This window comes from Aquarana catesbeiana, linkage group LG05 (assembly GCF_042186555.1).
Source record: "Aquarana catesbeiana isolate 2022-GZ linkage group LG05, ASM4218655v1, whole genome shotgun sequence".
NCBI classification, from domain to species: domain Eukaryota; kingdom Metazoa; phylum Chordata; class Amphibia; order Anura; family Ranidae; genus Aquarana; species Aquarana catesbeiana.
Window position 1 is genome coordinate 218,110,707 of NC_133328.1, and position 19,242 is coordinate 218,129,948.

General features: G+C 40.8%; 1 protein-coding gene and 1 long non-coding RNA gene across 2 annotated transcripts in view; one reads left to right on the top strand and one right to left on the bottom strand.

Moving 5' to 3' along the window:
* Positions 1-19,242, top strand: part of BLVRA (biliverdin reductase A) — a 61,424-nt gene that overhangs the window by 10,433 nt on the left and 31,749 nt on the right. The window contains exons 2-3 of the mRNA XM_073630555.1: positions 14,552-14,677; positions 16,394-16,513. Of these exons, the coding sequence (XP_073486656.1) occupies positions 14,559-14,677; positions 16,394-16,513 (239 nt within the window). The 5' untranslated portion in view covers positions 14,552-14,558. The remainder of the gene's footprint in view (positions 1-14,551; positions 14,678-16,393; positions 16,514-19,242) is intronic.
* The window catches only part of LOC141144655 (uncharacterized), a 57,348-nt gene continuing 47,709 nt past the window's right edge, over positions 9,604-19,242 (bottom strand). Inside the window, exon 4 of the long non-coding RNA XR_012244430.1 lies at positions 9,604-9,808. This is a non-coding gene — a long non-coding RNA (uncharacterized lncRNA). The remainder of the gene's footprint in view (positions 9,809-19,242) is intronic.

The window sequence follows — 19,242 nt, forward strand, 5'->3', positions numbered from 1 at the left end:
GGTGCTGCGCTAATCACAGGCAGTGAGACATTTCCTGATCTCTGCAGCTGCACATCGGGAAAATGTCTCACTATCTGTGATTAGCGCCGTGCCGACTTCCTGGCAGGGCTCTGCACGTGGGATGTGCGAACACGCCCGAGCCCATCCTTAATCAGGACTGATCAATTTTCCAATCTATAGTGTGACAGACAGCCCCTGTTGGTTATAGATGGTGTGTATCTCCTACACAGAATTTTGAGGTTTGTGCGGTAAATGGGTGGCAGTGAGATGTCTGTAGCGGGACACTGGGGGTTAGGCACTGTCCATACCTTGCTCCCTATCTGAGGTATAATTTGCCTTCCCTGGGTTAATCAGTGGTGGTGCTGTGAAAGGAGACAAGCAGGCTATGAGGGAACATGTCTGCAGGACTGGAGCAGACCCAGTGAGGTCTATTTTATTAGCCAGAAGGGTTATATTTGTTTTGCTGGACTTTTGTTTTTGTTTTTTCCTTCTCTTCAGTCAAACTTTGATTCTACTTTTTTTTTTTTTGTTTTGTTTTTTTATGTTCAGGCAAAAAATAAAAACCACAGAGGTGATCAAATACCACCAAAAGAAAGCTCTATTTGTGGGGGGAAAAAAAGGACATAAATTGTATTTAGGTACAGCATCGCACAACCACGCAATTGTCAGTTAAAGTAATGCAGTGCCGTGTGGCCTGGTCATGAAAGGGGGGGGGTAAACCTTCCGGAGCTGAAGTGGTTGAAGTTCATGTGCATGTAAAAGTAATACCGTAATAGAAGAAATGGCTGCACTCCGTAATCTATCAAAATTCTTTTATTCAGAACTTCCCAAGTGTTGACAAAAAACAGAGAGCTGGTAGACGCGTTTCACACACTTCAGGTGCGCTTAATCATTGATTTGCATACTTCCTGTTGTATATGATTCACGGAAAGAGAAACAAACCTATAGCAAAACACATACATATCTGCATATATTGCATGTATATACGTGTAAAAAAACAAGTAAAAAGATTGTGTGCAATAAAAAAAAAAAAAAAAAAATGTGTGTGTGTGTGTGTGTGTGTAACTCAAGTACACACAGCATAAAAACCTTGTAATCACATATGAAAAAAAATGGGTTCGTGTTTCCCATATTCCACTATACCTTGATAGTTGGATATATACAAGTACACACACACACACACATACCTTTCCCCATAATAAAAACAGTCATCAATCTATGTATGGTACATAACCCTGGGGAAATTATTTAAAGTATGAGATACTCCATAATCCCGAAGGGAGAATGGAGAAAAAGGGAATATAAGGCAGAATAGAGACAAAAAGATATAGGACTATATATAAAATGTCAAATATCAGTATATGAACACTCAGTAAAAACCAACATGTTTCAATCCCATGTACCATTAAGCTCATAAAATACCAAATGCAGTTGGACTCATCGAGAAGAAAAGGGGAGGGAGAAACATGGGTGTTAAATATAAGGCCAAACTCACAACTGCCCCCCATCGACTCAATACATATACAAGTCCTATCCATGGAAATACACAAATGTGTATGCATGTGCATATGTAGTACATGTCATACACCGATCCTGATACTCTCATACAGGTGACTATGCTCCTATTGAACAATTGTAAAAGCAGGCGTCCCAATACCTTTGGTAATATAGTGTATATCATAGTTTGTAGGCAAAAGTTATGGGTCGGCAATTAACTGCAAGATTGTGCCACATCCTAAAATATAACAACAAGCAAAGAGAAAATTCCCCTAATGGTGGACTTTAAAGGCACATGTAGAGAAGCGTAGGGAGAGTATATAATATATAAACAGTAGTTTATTCATTTCAAAACATAATAAAAATGTCAATAAACAATATAACAAACATTGTAAGGAATGCAACTCATGCACTTGTACACAGATAAGATGTTGGTACCAATGTACTTGCAGCCAACGCTTTTCGGAGTTACTTAGCCTCCTTCCTCGGGGGTGGATATAGGTTTACAGAGATTTCTAAATTCAAGACAATGTATTGACAAAAGGATGGTAAGCATATAAGTATACAAAACCATAAGGACATAAATCCATACTATACTTTTCATTTTATTTACACTTACATTGGCACTGTGTAAGCTGACTTAGCATTCCAGAACGATTAAAAACAAAGGCACTGACACTGTCTGTCTATCCAACGTATTCCTGATTGTGGTAGATAGAGGTTAATTAACGTATTCAAAATGTTGTTACTTCATGCATAGCGATGAAGAATTTGTTATGTATAGATGTAAATAAGTAGTTTGATTCCTCAAAAATTAAAGAAAGGCCCAAAGATGGAGGGCATAAAAGGGTTTAAAACCTGAAGCTCCACTGAGGCCGAGGGCGGATCCTGCAAAATGTAATGATGTAGATATGTAATGGCCGATCTTTGGTCAAGGACTATAAATGAACAAGATTGGATGAAAAAATATCTTTAAATAGTAAAGGTAAACCATACCTGATAAGGCTACCGTAGATGGTTCAAGGGGGTACGTAGAAGGTAACTGATATAGGCTTGAAATATCTTGGATGGCTAAGAATAATGATGAAAAGAAAAAGGGGGTATGGGAGTACCATTAATTGGGTGAGTGATCTCTCCAACTGGGTAATACTAACAGTAGCAAGGGTCTCAAACTGGCGGCCCTCCAGCTGTTGCGAAACTACAAGTCCCAACATGCCTTTGCCTGTGGGAGTCATGCTTGTAACTGTCAGCCTTGCAATGCCTCATGGGACTTGTAGTTCCGCAACAGCTGGAGGGCCACCAGTTTGAGACCTAGAGATGTATCAGTATCTGAGAAGCTGATGGGGTTTTGATAGAACTAAGCTATCATTAATTAACTAGTAATATATACAGTAAAAGGAATTGTAATGGTATATAGTTTGTAGGCATTACAACTTGCACACAGACTAAATGTACAATGAGTTGAGTTATTGTAGCAATATACATTTTGGCCTACATTTTGTAGGAAAGATTATTTGTTTGCAAAATTGACAGAAAAAAATTCAGAAACATGATTTTTTTTTTTCCCAAAATTGTTGGCATTTTCATTTTGTTTAGCAAAAAATAAAAAACCCAATGGTGATCAAGTGCCACCAAAAGAAAGCTATATTTGTGTGAAATGCTTATACAAATTTAATTTGGGTACAGCGTTGCATGACCGTGCAGTTGCCAGTTAAAGTGAATGTAAACCCTCACACATACCCAGTGAAGTGAACAGTCTCAGATGATACACAGGGATGAAACAAATCTCCCTACATGAGTTTTACTTGTATGTCTGTATTCTTTAGAAAGTGGACATTGTGTTAGAATTTTTTCTTCCAATTCAGCACTGGGAGTGAAGTCTGGGCATACACTGTGTGGCAGCTGATTGGAGAAAAGGCACCCCCCCCCCCCTTGGCAGAGGAAGGCATGTGCAGAGCTGGGCTGTGAATAGACAAGCTCTCTGCTGATCTATTTATAGCACCCACCTGACACAAATTTCAGGCTGGTTTTATCTCCTGTGTCAAAACTTGTCAGACGTTGTCATGCTGATAACAGAAGAATGGGGCAGCAGAAAGACATGGGGCTTAGGGCTTTGGAGAGATATAAGAAAACACTGTATATATATGTGCCCAGGTCAAATTTCATGAATCAGGTTTACAAAAGGTTTAGCAAAAATGCCCTGGGCATGGAGGGGGAGTAAAACCTTCCAGTGGCTAATTAATTGTATCTCTGATATCAGTGCTCTTAAATACATGGGTAGAATTTCATTTAAAAAATAATAATAATAATAATTCAATTTTTTTAACCTTGTTCAATATTCTAAGGCCTGGTGCACACTGGACATTTTTGGATGTTTTTACAGCTGCTGTTTTTGGCTTCAGACTTTTTTTTTTTTTTTTTTCTACAGTCAATAAATTCTCCAGCATGTTATCCTATGTCTCCATGCACACATAGGCTGTTTTTGGCTGGGGTGTTTTTTGGCTGTAAACCCCAGCCCCCTCCAAAACGAGTGGGTTCTGAGAAGTTTTTCAGCTGCTCTAAAGTCGATAAGTGCTCAAACGCAGCTCATCTGCGTTGTTACGTTTTTTTTATCCCATTGATTTAACCACTTGCCGACCGCCGCACGACGATGTACGTCCAAACTTTGAAGGGGTATATCGTTGTTATGGCAGCAGCTAGCTGCCATAACCCCAGTATCCCCGTTTTTGTGCGGCGGCCGGCTTTCAGATAAAAGTGGTCCCTGCGGCGGATTCGCCGCGAGATCACTTTTATCGGTGGCCCCCCCGCCGCGATCCGGTGCCCTCCGCCGCTTACCGGAGCCGTCGGTAGAGGGCTGGAGACGAGTGAGGCTAAGATGGCGCCCACTCGTCTCCATGACACTGCTGGGTGGAAGCAATGTCAAAACGTCACTTCTGTCCACGCTTCTTAAAGGCACATTTTTTCAAATGTCATTTTTTTAAATGACTTTTTTTTTTTTAATTGCATTTTAGTGTAAATCTGAGATCTGAGGTCTTTTTGACCCCAGATCTCATATTTAAGAGGTCCTGTCATGCTTTTTTCTATTACAAGGGATGTTTACATTCCTTGTAATAGGAATAAAAGTGACACAATTTTTTTTTCTAAAAACAGTGTAAAAATAAATAAAATAATGTAAAATAAATAATAAACATAAATTTAAAAAAAAAAAAAAAAAACCCCGTCCCGACAAGCTCGCGCGCAGAAGCGAACGCATACTCGAGTAGCGCCCGCATATGAAAACGGTGGTCAAACCACACATGTGGGGTATCGTTACGACTGGTAAAGTGAGAGCAATAATTCTAGCCCTAGACCTCCTCTGTACCGCAAAATATGCAACCTGTAGAATTTTTTAAACGTCGCCTATGGAGATTTTTGAGGGTAAAAGTTTGACGCCATTCCACGAGCGGGCGCAATTTTAAAGCGTGACATGTTGGGTATCAATTTACTTGGTGTAACATTATATTTCACAATATAAAAAAAAATTGGGCTAACTTTACTGTTGTCTTATTTTTTTTTATTCAAAAATGAATTTTTTCCAAAAAAAGTACGCTTTTAAGACCGCTGCGCTAATACGGTGCAAAAAAAAGTATTGCAACGATCGCCATTTTATTCTCTAGAGTGTTAGAAGAAAAACCATATATAATGTTTGGGGGTTCTAAGTAATTTTCTAGCAAAAAAACCTGTTTGAAACATGTAAACACCTAAAATCCAAAACGAGGCTGGTCCTTAAGTGGTTAAAGAAGCTAATGCTGAAAAAATGCAAAATTGTTGAAAAACTCACTGCAAAGCTACTGGCGTTTTTTTTATAACATCAAGTGTGCATGAGGCCTGCTAGTTCACCTTTGTAACATGTTCTGGTGTGTACACACACACACACACTTCCTGTGACGATGGGCAGGCATTTTGCTACCCGCAGCCACTTTCCTATTAAACATCAGCACAGCTCTGCCACACATCTGTGAATGAAGAAACTACAAGTCCCATCTTCCACTGCGGCAGACGGCTTGTAGTTCTCAGTTGACTGCGAGGGCACTGATATCCACTGACACTTCCTCCAGCCTTTCCAACAGAAAGCCTGTACAGAGATACTGTCAAGAAAGCTGGAGGACTTGTCTGCAGGAGCCTGATATTGCACCCACGATTCACTGATCATGGGTGCAATGCTTTGCAGGCTCCTGTAGAAAAAAATAATGCAAATTTTTTTTTTTTTTATTTATTTCACACAAATAGAGCTTTCTTTTGGTGGTATTTATTCACCGCTGGGTTTTTTATTTTTTGCGCTATAAAAGAAGAGACTGAAAATTCGGTAAAAAACTTTTTCTTTCTTTCGGTTATAAAATTTAGCAAATTAGTAATTTTTTGTCATAAATTTTGGCCAAAATTTATACTGCTACATATCTTTGGTAAAAATAAGTACAAATTGGTGTATGTTATTCGGTCTTTCTGAAAGTTATAGAGTCCATGCCAGAAAAGTACAAATACCCCCCAAATAACACCTTTTTGGAAAGAAGACATTCCAAGGTATTTAGAAAGATGCATGATGAGTTTTTTGAAGTTGTCATTTTTTCCCACAATTCTTTGCAAAATCAAGATTTTTTTACACCCCAAAACACATTCTGCTATTACTCCCGAGTACGGCGATACCACATGTGTGAGACTTTTACACAGCGTGGCCACATACAGAGACCCAACATACAGAGACCACCTTCAGGTGTTCTGGAGCACCCAGGCCAATTCTGACATTTCTCTCCTACATGTAAAAATCATCATTTATTTGCTAGAAAATTACATAGAACCCCGAAATATTATATATGTTTTTTTTTAGCAAAGACCCTAGAGAATACAATGACGATCATTGCAACTTTTTATCTCGCACGGTATTTGCGCAATTTTTCAAACGTATTTTTTTGGGGGAAAAAAAACAGTTTTGTGCTTTAAAAAAAAACAGTAAAGTCAGCCCAATGGTTATGCATAATGTGAAAGATTAAGTTACACCGTGTAAATAGATACCTAACATGTCACCCTTCAAAATTGCACACGCTCGTGGAATGGCGCCAAACTTTGCTACTTAAAAATCCCCATAGGCGACACTTTAAAATTTTTTACTGGTTACATGTTTTGAGTTACAGAGGAGGTCTAGGGCCAAAATTATTGCTCTCGCTTTACCGATCGCAGCGATACCTCACATGTGTGGTTTGAACACCGTTTTCATATGTGGGCGGGACTTACGTATGCATTCGCATCTGCATGCGAGTACACGGGGATAGGGGCGCATAAAATTTTTTTTTTTTTTTTTTTTTATTGTTCATTTTACTTTATTTATTTTAGTTTGACACTTTTTTTTTCCAAAAAAAATTTTTGATCACTTTTATTCCTATTACAAGGAATGTAAGCATCCCTTGTAAAAGAAATATGGCATGACAGGACCTCTTTACAGTGAGATATGGGGTCAATAGGACCCCACATCTCACCTCTAGGCTGGAAAGCCTGAATTAATTTTAAAAAAACAAAAAAAAAATCCTGGCTTTGATCGTAGCGGAGAGTCGGTAGAAGCACAGGGGGGTGGCGGGAGGGGGGATGTCCCCTCTCGCCTCCCGTAAGAATGATCAAGCAGCGGAACAGCCACTATGATCACTCTTATGGTGTAGGGAATCACCGGCTGAAAAACCTGATATCTGAATGATGCCTGTAGCTGCAGGCATCATTCAGATATCCCCGCACAAAGTCAAGGACGTCATATGACGGCGATAGTACGGCGATACCACATGTGTGAGACTTCCACAGCCTGGCCACATGCAGAGGCCGAGTACGGCTGGGTATGGCAGAGCAGGGCTCGACAAACCCCAGGCGCCAGGTCGCATTTGCAACTAGAATTAGCGACCTGGCGCCTGGGGCAGCACACATGGGGTATCCTGTCTCCGTGCGGACCCTGACGATCGCGTCCGGCCACGGCGGCCGGTAATTGAGGCCGCGGCTTTGCGGCCTTCTGCAGTACTTCTGGAATCTGATGCCATCTTGTGGTGGCCATTGGTATGACAACACAACCAGCAATGCTCATGCAATGCTAATGGAGCTTCCCCTGCCTGTTTTCACTGCCCGCCGATCTCCTTCCCAAAGTGGAGAAGAGAAGGAAGTGAATGTGGAGTCCTTTTTTTTTTTTTTTTTCGTAATAGCTTTTATTTTTATTTATTTATTTTTTTAAAGTAAAAACTGTTTATTTATTTTTTTCTTAATTAAAATGAATTTATTTGAGTTTATTTGTTATCTCCCTGCTTGGCCCCTTTCACACGGGCTGTCTGATCAGGTTCACCTGTCAGTTTTTCAGGCGGACCTGATTGGACCCTTAGAACCCTTTCACACCGAGCCGCGGGGGGGCATCGGCGGTAAAGCGGCGCTATTTTTAGTGCCGCTTTACCGTCAATTTAGCGGCGCTATTCGGCCGCTAGCGGGGCGGTCTTTCTGTGTAAATTTAAGATTAGTTATTTTTTAGATTGAAAATAAAGCTTTGTCGGTCGTTTAAAAAAAACCTGGCTCCTAACTTTTTTAGCTGGCTCCTAGATTCCAAACAAATTTGTCAAGCCCTGTGGCAGAGCATGGCTGGGCATGGCTGGGCATGGCTTGGTATTGTGGGGTATTGCTTTTTTTTTTTTTTTTATATAACACAAAGTTGTCCATTTATACAAAATTTCTAACACATAGCATGTACATACCAAAAATGACACCCCAAAATAGATTCTCCTACTCCTCCCGAGTACGAGTACGGCAATACCACATGTGTGAGACTTCCACAGCCTGGCCACATACAGAGGCCGAGTACAGCCGAGTATGGTTGAGCATGGCTGGGTATGGCATTGTATTGCACAGGCTATTGCACAGGGTATTTCTGAGCATGGAGGGATGGCTGAGCATGGATGGATGGATGTGACTGCACATGTCATAGAGCATTGTTGTGGGCACTACACATCCAGCCCACAGCACTGCTGCCATCCGATCTCTCCCCCTCTGTACCTATCGGTACAGATAGGGGAGAGAGGAACCGGCGTCATGACATACATGTGATCGCTCCATCATTTGATGAAGCGATCACATGGTAAACTTCCGCGATCAGCGGGCGTTTACCGTGATCCGTGATGCGCCGGGTCCTCTGTACCCGGCGGTCACAGATGTTCTTGGGTGCGCGCGAGAGCGGAATTCTGGAAGGACGTCACTGTACGCCCTCCCAGGGTTAAGAAACCACCCTGTAGCCGTCATTCGGATATGGGCCGGTTGTAAAGTGGTTAAATGACATTCATCAAACACGGGTGGCATTATCGAACATGCTGCTGAGATTTTTCATTCAAATATTCATATGTAAATCTACTAGTGTGTGTATGGCCAGCTAAAGACTGAAGCCAACGTGTGCAATTTAAAGCAAAATAGCTGATGCAATGGTGGCTGCTGGCCTGTGTTCAACACTAGTTGCCCGGCTGTGGTGTGGATCCAAATGTTTCCAGATATCCAGGGTCAAAATGAGTAAGCAGATTAGGAGTTCTGACTTTGCTTTTGATTTCTATGATCTGTGAAGTCATCAAATAAATTCCTCGTGAATACTCAGTAGGTTAAAGGCAATATATGTACTCGAGCAAAAAGTTGTGCAAGATAATAGAGGGTCAGTTAAGTACAAAATTGCCAAGGTTAGAAATGGGAATAGGTTGGTACATTGCCATACTTGCTCATTAATCTATATCTAGCCAGAGCGAAATATAGTGAAAGGGACATTGGAAAAAACGATCACAGTTGCAAACTGAAGCTATTCAGTCAAATTGTATGAGTCTGCCCCAAAAGAAGCTTTCAAACTTTTTTTTTTTTTGAGCAACAAGCAGACAGTGAGCTCACATGTGAACAGTCATTGAATATAATGGAAATCCCAGGACTGAGTGTTAAAGCTTCAAAAAACTTTTCAAATTGCTCAGGTGTAAACGGGGCCTTTATCTAGACATGGCAGGACAGAAATGACTAAATTGAAAGCCAGGTGGATCTCATTTAAATCAAATCAATTTAAATCACTAGTAAAAAGGCTTGCTTTAAATCAACTCGATTTTAAATCCTAATTTTTAAAGAGCAACTGTTACCTCTGTCCCACAGTGGCTCCTCCTCTGACCCGCTGTTGACTCACCGACAGTCCCATCCACTTTAATGGGACGGCTGGTGATGCGGCAGTGACACAACAAGGTAAGGGACGTGGCGACAGCAGGTGAGTGGATGCCAGCTAACAGGCGCTGCCATGATGGATCTGAAATGACAGGTGCTCTTTAAATGTAAGGACTCATTCTTGCTTGTAGTTAGAATCTTTAATATTTTGAAAACAAACGGGTTAGTAAAACAGCAATATCAGAACCGATTTCAATCATACAGTTTGTAGTGTACATAGATTTTCAAAACAATGGGATAAAGGAATATTCCTGAACTTTGTTTTATCTCATGGTTACTGGGAAATTGTGTAACTGCATCAATGCAGTGCATATTATCTCAGCTTGCAAAGCTTGGATTAATTGAATGAGTTTACCAAAAATGTAAATATTGGTGAGTCCCTGCACCTATGCTCTGAGGAAAAAAACCCTGAATACATTTATAAAGTCTTTACAGATACAACCGGCCCTTTGAGGGCAACCATAATACTGATGCAGCCCATGATGAAACTGACTTTGACATCCTTGTTCTAAGGTTCATGCACATGGAGAGTGACAGGCTGAAAATGTGTCCAAGGTAAAATTATTTTCCTGCAATACAGAGCCGCAAGTACCGGGTACAACCTGCCATACAAGTAAATGGCTGTACATGGCCAAACTAATTATATGTGCATGTTCCATGCATTTTCCAAACTAATAACGAGTGCTAAAAGCTGTTCCTGTTCCTAAAGTATAAGAGAGCACTAGGAGGGATGTTTTTGAAGTTGACCTCGCGTATAATCCTTTTTTTTTTAGAATTGGATGGAGTGGTGATGGGTTAGAACTATTGATTTTAGAGCTCTTTCCCACTAGCTTGACCGGTAGTGTGGAGGCATTGTACTGTATCACCACTTCACCTCCTGCTTGAACCTTACAGTAGTGCGCTGCAACTGAAAGAATTGCATGCAGGTTTGGGGCGCTTGCAGAGCAGTCCTATTTCCTTGAATGGGAAATCAACACGGTATTAATCCTGCCACAGGATGTGTACATGCCTAGCTGATGCTTCTGCAGCTAAAGGGAGTAGTAGTTGGGGGCGGTAAAAGAACAGCCTAAAACCTTGGGTTTTTACTGCAACCAACTGCTATTGTAAACGAGATCTTAACTTAACTTTTTTTTTTTTTTTACACATCAGAAAACTGTTTTAGCATTTCTCATGCACACTGGATGTTTTTAATACTGCTCCTAGGGGCATTTGGCTATTCCTTTTTTTTTTTTTTTTTTTTTGCCTCTAAACGCCCTGGCATGTTAGCCTTTGTATCCTTGCACATATAGGTGTTTAGAGGCAGAAAAAAAAAACACAAGCAGTGCATCCAGGAGCAGCAGAGTTTGAGTAGCAAAAACACTTGGTGTGCCTACACGGGTGTAAACGTGCCTAAGACTAGGTACGTTTTGCACTTTAGCGTTAATTCATTGCAATGGCCAGAATAAATTATTATGCTGGCCAATTAAATTAATCACGCCAAAGCACTTGGTGCGCCTAAATGTATTACACGAATTTACAAGCGTCAAAAACATTTTTTTCTACGAAAAATCTATTGCCAGGAGTAAAGGAGTCTAGGAGATTTAGCAAAACGTCCACTGTGCAAGAGACCTAAAAGTCTAATGCCGCGTACACACGGTCGGACTTTTCGTCTACAAAAGTCCGACAGCCTGTCCGACAGACTTCCTGCGGACTTTCGGCGGACTTGCAGCAGACTTTCTAACGAACGGACTTGCCTACACACGACCACACAAAAGTCCGACGTATTCGTACGTGATGACGTACACCGGACTAAAATAAGGAAGTTCATAGCCAGTAGCCAATAGCTGCCCTAGCATGGGTTTTTGTCCGTCGGACTAGCACACAGACGAGCGGATTTCGGGGTCCGTCGTAGTTACGACGTAAAGATTTGAAGCATGTTTCAAATCTAAAGTCCGTCGGATTTGAGGCTGAAAAAGTCTGCTGAAAGTCCGGAGAAGCCCACACACGATCGGATTACCAGCCAGCTTTAGTCCGTCGGCGTCCGTTGGACTTTTGTAGACGAAAAGTCCGACCGTGTGTACGCGGCATAAGTGGTTGGAAAGTTTTGTCTGATGCACCATTCCCCTCCTATCAGAAATCCGAGATAAGAGTGAGCCATAATAGCAATAATAGTGCTTCAACCAGCTAATGTCAATGTTGTTGTTAGACCTTGAAAGAGCAGGTGCGCCATCTAGAGGATATTATGTCAATATGCCTTTGTCAATATTGGTTTCTCTGTTTGTTCATAACCCTATGTGAGCTCTTTAGACAAGTTGCTTTAGAGCAGGGGTCTCAAACTGGTGGCCCTCCAGCTGTTGCAAAACTACATAGCAATTTCTTTCCCCAGTCCCGATAGCTCAAATGCCAAGTAAACCTTTTTTACAGTACTTTCAACAGCATGAGCAATGGAAAGATTCCCTTGAGGCTGAATGTATGTCTACTAATAAAAAGAATAAGGGCCCTTTCACACGGACATGTCCATGTACGGGCTCCGCTTTGCTCAGTGGGTGGATCGCTCCGTTGATCCCCCGCTGAGCAGGCAGATGACAGGTCTGTCTTTGCACACTGTGCAGGGACTGACCTGTCAGAGCGCCACTCTCCTCTATGTGGGATCGTATGAAGACGAACCATAGAGTCCGTTTTCAACCGATCCGATCCACCAGACGGATGGAAAAGTAGGGTTTCCATCCGTCACACTTTAGCGGATCGAAGCAGGTCAAATGTCAGCGGACATGTCACCACTGACATCTGTCGCTCCATAGACCTGTATGGAGTGTCCATTCAGGTCCGCCTAAAAAACTGACAGGTGGCCCTGAATGGTCCGCCCGTGTGAAAGTGACCTAACACTGTTATCTAAAAACAGGTATTGATATGTTGTGTATATAAAATACTAAAACAAGAAATTTATATGACTTTTACATCTGCACATAATTCCTTTACACCATTATTGTCATCTGCACTTCATTATAGCTCGGATGCAACCTACATTTTTAGGCCTTGGCTTGTAATGCGCAAACCTTCAAGGAGAGAAGTTTTGGTTTCCATTTCCATGATTTATGACTGCGAACCAGATTAAAGCTTTAACTCTGGGATAAGCATGTTCTCCCTTCACCTGTGTGGGTTTCCTCCGGGGACTCCGGTTTTCTCCTACATTCCAATGACATGCTGGTAGGTTAATTGGCTCTGCTGTAAATTGGCCCTAGTATGTGCATGTATGAATGTGAGTTAGGGACCTTAAAGTGGTTGTAAACCCTTACAGACCACTTTGACCTACAGGTAAGCCTAGATTAAGGCTTACCTGTAGGTCCAAGAAATATCTCCTAAACCAACATGGAAAAAAATGAAGACACACAATGTTTTGGGGTTTTTTTTTTTTTGTTTTTTAATCCAGCTGTATTTACTCGGGCAACTTATAACATCAGCATGTCAGAAAAATAAATACAAAAACAGAAAACCCTGAGTTGGAAAAAGGATTATCCCCCTTGTGTCAGTATTTTGTTGGACCATCTTTTGCTTTAATTACAGCCTTTAGTCTGTTGGGATATGTCTCTACTAACTTTGCACATCTGGACTTTGCAATATTTGCCCACTCTTTGCAGAACCACTCTAGTTAAGTTAAAGTGATTGTAAACAATCGCCTTGTAAAACAACCCATTCAGTTTAAAATGGAAATGAAAGGCAAAACGTTTTAGTATAGATAAAAAAAATAAATAAATAAAAAAGCTGAAGGAGCAGCATGCTGAGCTTCCCAGTGAATGGCTGTGCAGCAGGGGCATGTCAGGATAAGTCTGATCATTGGGGAACACACGGAGTTCCCAGTATAGCTAGAGAACTGACATGCTCTCCTGCTTAAGTGTGGTCATTTTTTTTTTGTTGTTTTTTAATAGCAAAGCAGAGGGACTAGCAGGAACACCAGTGGTGTCACATAAAGGAAGCAATACCAGGAGAACAGGACACTTTCTTATACAAGTACATGGTACAGCAGGAACATAAAGTGTTGGGGTAAAAAATGCTTTTGATGGGGACTATTTGTGGACTGCAGCCTTCAAGCCATTCCACAGATTTTCAATGGGGTTTAAGTTTGGGTTCTGACTAGATCATGCAAGGACATTTACCTTTTTCTCCCTGAAGCACTGTGTGATAACCATGTTAGAAGGTAAACTTTCCCATTGATGACTTTCTGGCAGAGGGCAGCAGATTTTTCTCAAGAATTTGATGGTATTTTGCCCTATCCATTTTTTTTTTTTTTTTTATCCTGACAAGTGCACCAGTCCCTGCGGCAGAGAAACACCCCCATAACAGGATATTGCCACCTTAATGCTTTACTGTAGGAATGGTGTTATTTGGATGGTGAGCTGTATTTGATTTCCGCCAGACATATTGTTTGGTATGGAGTCCAAATAATTTAATTTTAGTCTCGTATGACCATAACACCTTTTTGTGACCTCAGAATCTTCAAGGTGCGTTTTTTTTTTTTTTTCTTTTTTTTTTTAAGGTGGTCAAATGAGACTAAAATGTAATTATTTGTCCTCAACACCAAACAATATTTCTGACGGAAATCCAATACAGCTCACTATCCAAATAACCACCATTCCAATAACCACATTTACACCTTTTTTAGATTTGTAAGGTTGTGACAATAAAGGAATTTGTTCTGTTTTGGAAAGTGGTGTTTTTACATTTCAGTGTAACAAGCTTGCAGGGTGTCAGGTTACTAATATGGGTTTACTAGTTTTACATGGCAAGATCGAGTGCACATATCTGGTTGTAACATTAATGATAGAATATTTGTTTCTTTTGCTTGCAGAAAAACAATGATTGGCGTGGTAGTAGTAGGCGTTGGTATTGCTGGTTCTGTGAGGATCAGAGACCTTCTTAAGCCATTGCCATCTAGTCCATCAGAAAATCTGAAACTTGTTGGTTTTGTTTCAAGGTCAGTATTTATGCAACGTTTTAAATGTTTAAGCCTTAAAGAAAATGTATAATGGTTTTGTATATATTTTATTTGTAGGACTAAAAAGAGGAACCAAAATTGTGTGGTTTGAACACCGTTTTTTTATTTTTTTTTTTTTTATTTTGACACACTTTTTAAAAATAAAAATTTTGGGTCACTTTTATTCCTATTACAAGGAATGTAAGCATCCCTTGTAATAGGGAAAAAAAGCATTACAGGACCTTTTAAATATGAGATCTGGGGTCAAAAAGACCTCAGATCTCATATTTACACTAAAATGCAATTAAAAAAAAATAAATAAATACAAAAAAATCTCCTTTTTAAGAGCTATGGGTGGAAGTGACATTTAACGTCGCTTCCGCTTTCCCATGCTATGGAGCCAAGCGGGGGCCATCTTCCCCTCCAGTTGGCAGCCAGGCATCCACGGGAAAGGACGCGACTGTCTCCACCGCTACCAGCGGGTCCAGTAAGCAGCGGAGACGGCCGGAGCATGACGGGAGGGGGGTGGGCACCTCTCCCGCCACCAATGAAAGTAATCTTTTATCCTAAAGAGAAACGCACGGCGTTCCTGAAAACGCAGCTAGCTGCTGCCATAAACCCGGCGTTTAGCATCAAATGTACGGGTACGTCGTTTTGCATGAAGTGGTTAATACATTGTTGTAATTTCAAAAGATATTTTGAATCTTTTTAAATCTGCATCATCCTATTAAAGTAATACCAGGTAGTTCTGGGATAAGGTGACAGTGCTCTTCCCGTTGTGCACTATCTTTGTCATGCTATCTCACTGTGACACGTCTCCTGAAGAAGTATTCAAGTGACTATGCTGAACCAGTTGAGCAGGCAGGTTCCACCAATGTTGCTAACGGGCAGCATGAACCACGTAGTGATACACAACAAGGGCTAGAGTAAGTGCATATAGACAGCACGTTATTTTGATTTGGTTTTGTTTTTATTGGATTATCCATTGCAATTTTTTTTTTTTCACATAATTGGTTTTTGATTTTTCTTTTGTTTAAAGAACACAAGTCAGACTATGTCTAATGTTTTTACCATATGTGTTTTTAAGTGTCTTATTAGTGAGCCAATCTACCAAAGCCATTTCAGGTGTTCTTCTTTTGAGCTGTGCACCTAAATGGCTTGCTCTAAAGCCATACTTGTGTTGTGAACAAGCGCCAATTAACCATGTGAAACGCGTCAACTCGTGTTCCTGTGATCTTTCTGGCATGGTGGCTACAATAAAGAATATTTGAGAATTATCCATCTCGTTGTGGTATGCAGCCATTCCCTTCTTCCTTATACTGGTCGTTGATGGTGGTGAGCCGGGGCGAGCACCTGCCACGAGTTGTGGACTGATTATCGTCTGAGTGGCGTTCACATTTCTTTTTGGTATATACAGTTTCTATCCAGCATAATACAGAGAGAAAGAGAGAGCAAGACTTTCTCTGACAACGTGTGGTGTGTGTTTTTGGACAAAGTGAAGAAAGCATAGCTTTTTTTTTTTTTTCTTTTCGTCCCTATTTGAGATAGATTTCTCTCACTAGCCTGTACACTGATCTTTTGAACACAAAGTAAGGGGAAATAAAACATTATTTTTTAAAATAAAAGGTTTATAAGACTGGTTTTTGTATATGCATATAATATACTTGTGTGTGTTTTGTAAGTCCTTTTTGACATCAAATTTCTATTCTTCTTCAGGAGGGACCTTGGGGAGTATAATGGTGTGAAGCAAATTCCTCTGGAAGAGGCACTAAAGAGCACTGATGTTGATGCTGCTTTTATTTGTACGGACAATCAAAACCATGAGGAAAGTATAAGGTAGTGATATATTATTCTTTTTATTCTTTGTAAGTTGAGCATATGGAGAACTTCACATACAGTATCTCACAAAAGTGAGCACATCCTCACATTTTTGTAAAGTAGTGAGTGTACAGCTTGTATAACAGTGTAAATTTGCTGTCTCCTCAAAATAACTCAACACACAGCCATTAATGTCTCAACCGCTGGCAACAAAAGTGAGTACATCCCTAAGTGAAAATGTCCAAATTGGGCCCAATTAGCCATTTTCCCTCCCCGGGGTCATGTGACTCGTTAGTGTTACAAGATCTCAAGTGTGAATGGGGAGCAAGTGTGTTAAATTTGGTGTTATCAATCTGTCATACTGGTCACTGGAAGTTCAACATGGCCCCTTAAAGAGCTCTCTGAGGATCTGAAAAAAAGAATTGTTGCTCTACATAAAGATTGCCTAGGCTATAAAGAAGATTGCAAACCTAACAAAGCTTTCCATTAAATCTACAGACCACTTACCTTACTGTCCTCATCCGTGTTTCCAAATGTATCTCTTGCTTCTGCCTTCCTGCACAGACTTTAGGTCATGACACAGGAAGGCGTTGACAAGCTGACCTTGTTAACACACCCCCTGCATCATCTACCCCCCCCCCATTCCCAGCTGCACGTTTTTTAAATGGGATGCAATCAATCAGTGATCACCCTTCTCACTAAATACACAATATACAACATACTCGCATTTTCACTTATCACACATAGGCAGCCCATCCACCTGAATGGGCTGCCCTACATGCAGCAATCTCCCCAAAGAAGCTTCAGTACTTTTTTTAGAGTGGAGATTGATGCATGTTTTTTTTTTGTTTTGTTTTTTTTGTTTTTTGGTGCAGCACATTTCTGAAATGCAAGAAAAAAACACATAGCTGTGAATGGAGCCTCATTGTTCTTGTGTAAGCGCACCAATTTCACTTTCAGGACCCATTCACATCTAGCATAGTGGGAGTGAACATTTTGTGTCTTGTTTTTCCTTTGACACGCATAAGGCAAACCGTTGATTTCAGTGGGCTGCACTACATGTGGCTTATGGGACATTTTGGCATTTTGTGGGTTGCATGTTTTTTTTTTTTTTAAATGTGTGTTTTGCAGCATTTACCACTCGTTTTTTCACATGACAAAATGTGTGGTGTGCAGTTAACAATTAATGGCACTGAAAGCGCAATTAGTAATTTTAGGTGTATAAAGATGGCCATACACTATACAATCTGATTGTACAATCTCCTTTATATCTGCCATCAATTATGTAGTGCAAGGGCCTGCCTGATTGGATACAGAGTGATTGGCTAGATAGGCTTTTCCTCCTATTATATAAATTTGGTAAATCTAAAGGAGATTGTACAATCAGATTGTATAGTGTATGGCCACCTTTATACACCTAGTTGTGCTTTCAGTGCCATAATTGGTAAGAGCACACCAAACACAGACGCAAACACACATTTTGCCATATGAAAAAACGAGTGGCAAATGCTTGCAAAATGCACAGTAAAAAACATGCAACCCACAAAATGGCAAAAATGTCCCATAAGCTACATGTAGCACAGCCCATTCAAATCAACGGGCTGCCCATGCGTGTTACAGGAAAAACGAGACACAAAATGTGCGCTTCCACTATGCTAGATGTGAATGGGTCCTGAAAGTGAAATTGGTGTGTTTAGTCAAGAACAATGAGGCTCCATTCACAGCTGTGTGTTTTCTTGCATTTCAGAAGTGTGCTACACCAAGCTCAAAAAAAAAAAAAAAAGTTCTGAAGCTTCTTTGGGGTGATTGCTGCGTGTAAGGCAGCCCACTTAGGTGGATGGACCGCCCTATGTGTGATGAGTGAAAATGCTCGCTAAAAAAACGCGTGTGGGAATGCGTGTTCCTGCTATGCAGAGATGTGAACGGGCTTGACAGCTGAGTGTTTCTGTCCACTCCCTCCTATGTACTTGTATAAAGATGTCTATACATTATGCAATCTGATTGTATATTGTGTATTTGGTGAGATTGCATCTCATTTAAAAAAAACGTGGAGCTGAGAATGGTTGGGTAGATGATGCAGGGTGTATGCTGATGAGGTCAGCTGGTCAACTCCTTCCTGTGATATGACCTATGGTCTGTGCAGGAAGTAAGGCAGAAGCAATAGATACGTTTGGAAACATGGATGAGGACAGCACGTGGTCTGTAGATTTAATGGAAAGCTTTGATATTTTTGCAAAAAAGTACATGAATGCTCTACTGGTACATAGGGGAGCTGGAATTTAGAAAAAAAAAACCAGTGAACTTATCCTTTTTAAGTGGAACTTAATCTGCAAAAGCTTTCTCTAATCCTCCCCGTTCCTCTAAACATTTTTGAAAGGGGTGTGTGTTTGTTTTTTTGAGAGTGGGTACCTATTTCTGGCAGATACCTGTTCCCACTTCCACTTGGATCGCCGTGATCCGGGCGGAAGTTGGGCCCCTCAGATTTAATACAGCTGCAATAAACACCTTTCTTGTGTTTGTCACCTGCTGTGGTTAGTTTCCACCACTAGATGCCTCAGTCCTTTGGGTTGAATGACACTGGAAGACAGAACATCCTGTGAGTGCAGGACATCACAACAGCATTCTGTATCACATGCAATGTTGCAAAGAACAGTGCAGAAGCATAATATACAGTCATGTGGATCTCTAAAGTGGAGGGGGAAAGATTAGGGGCTGCAAGGGGGGATCCCAGATTTGAGCTTAGAGTA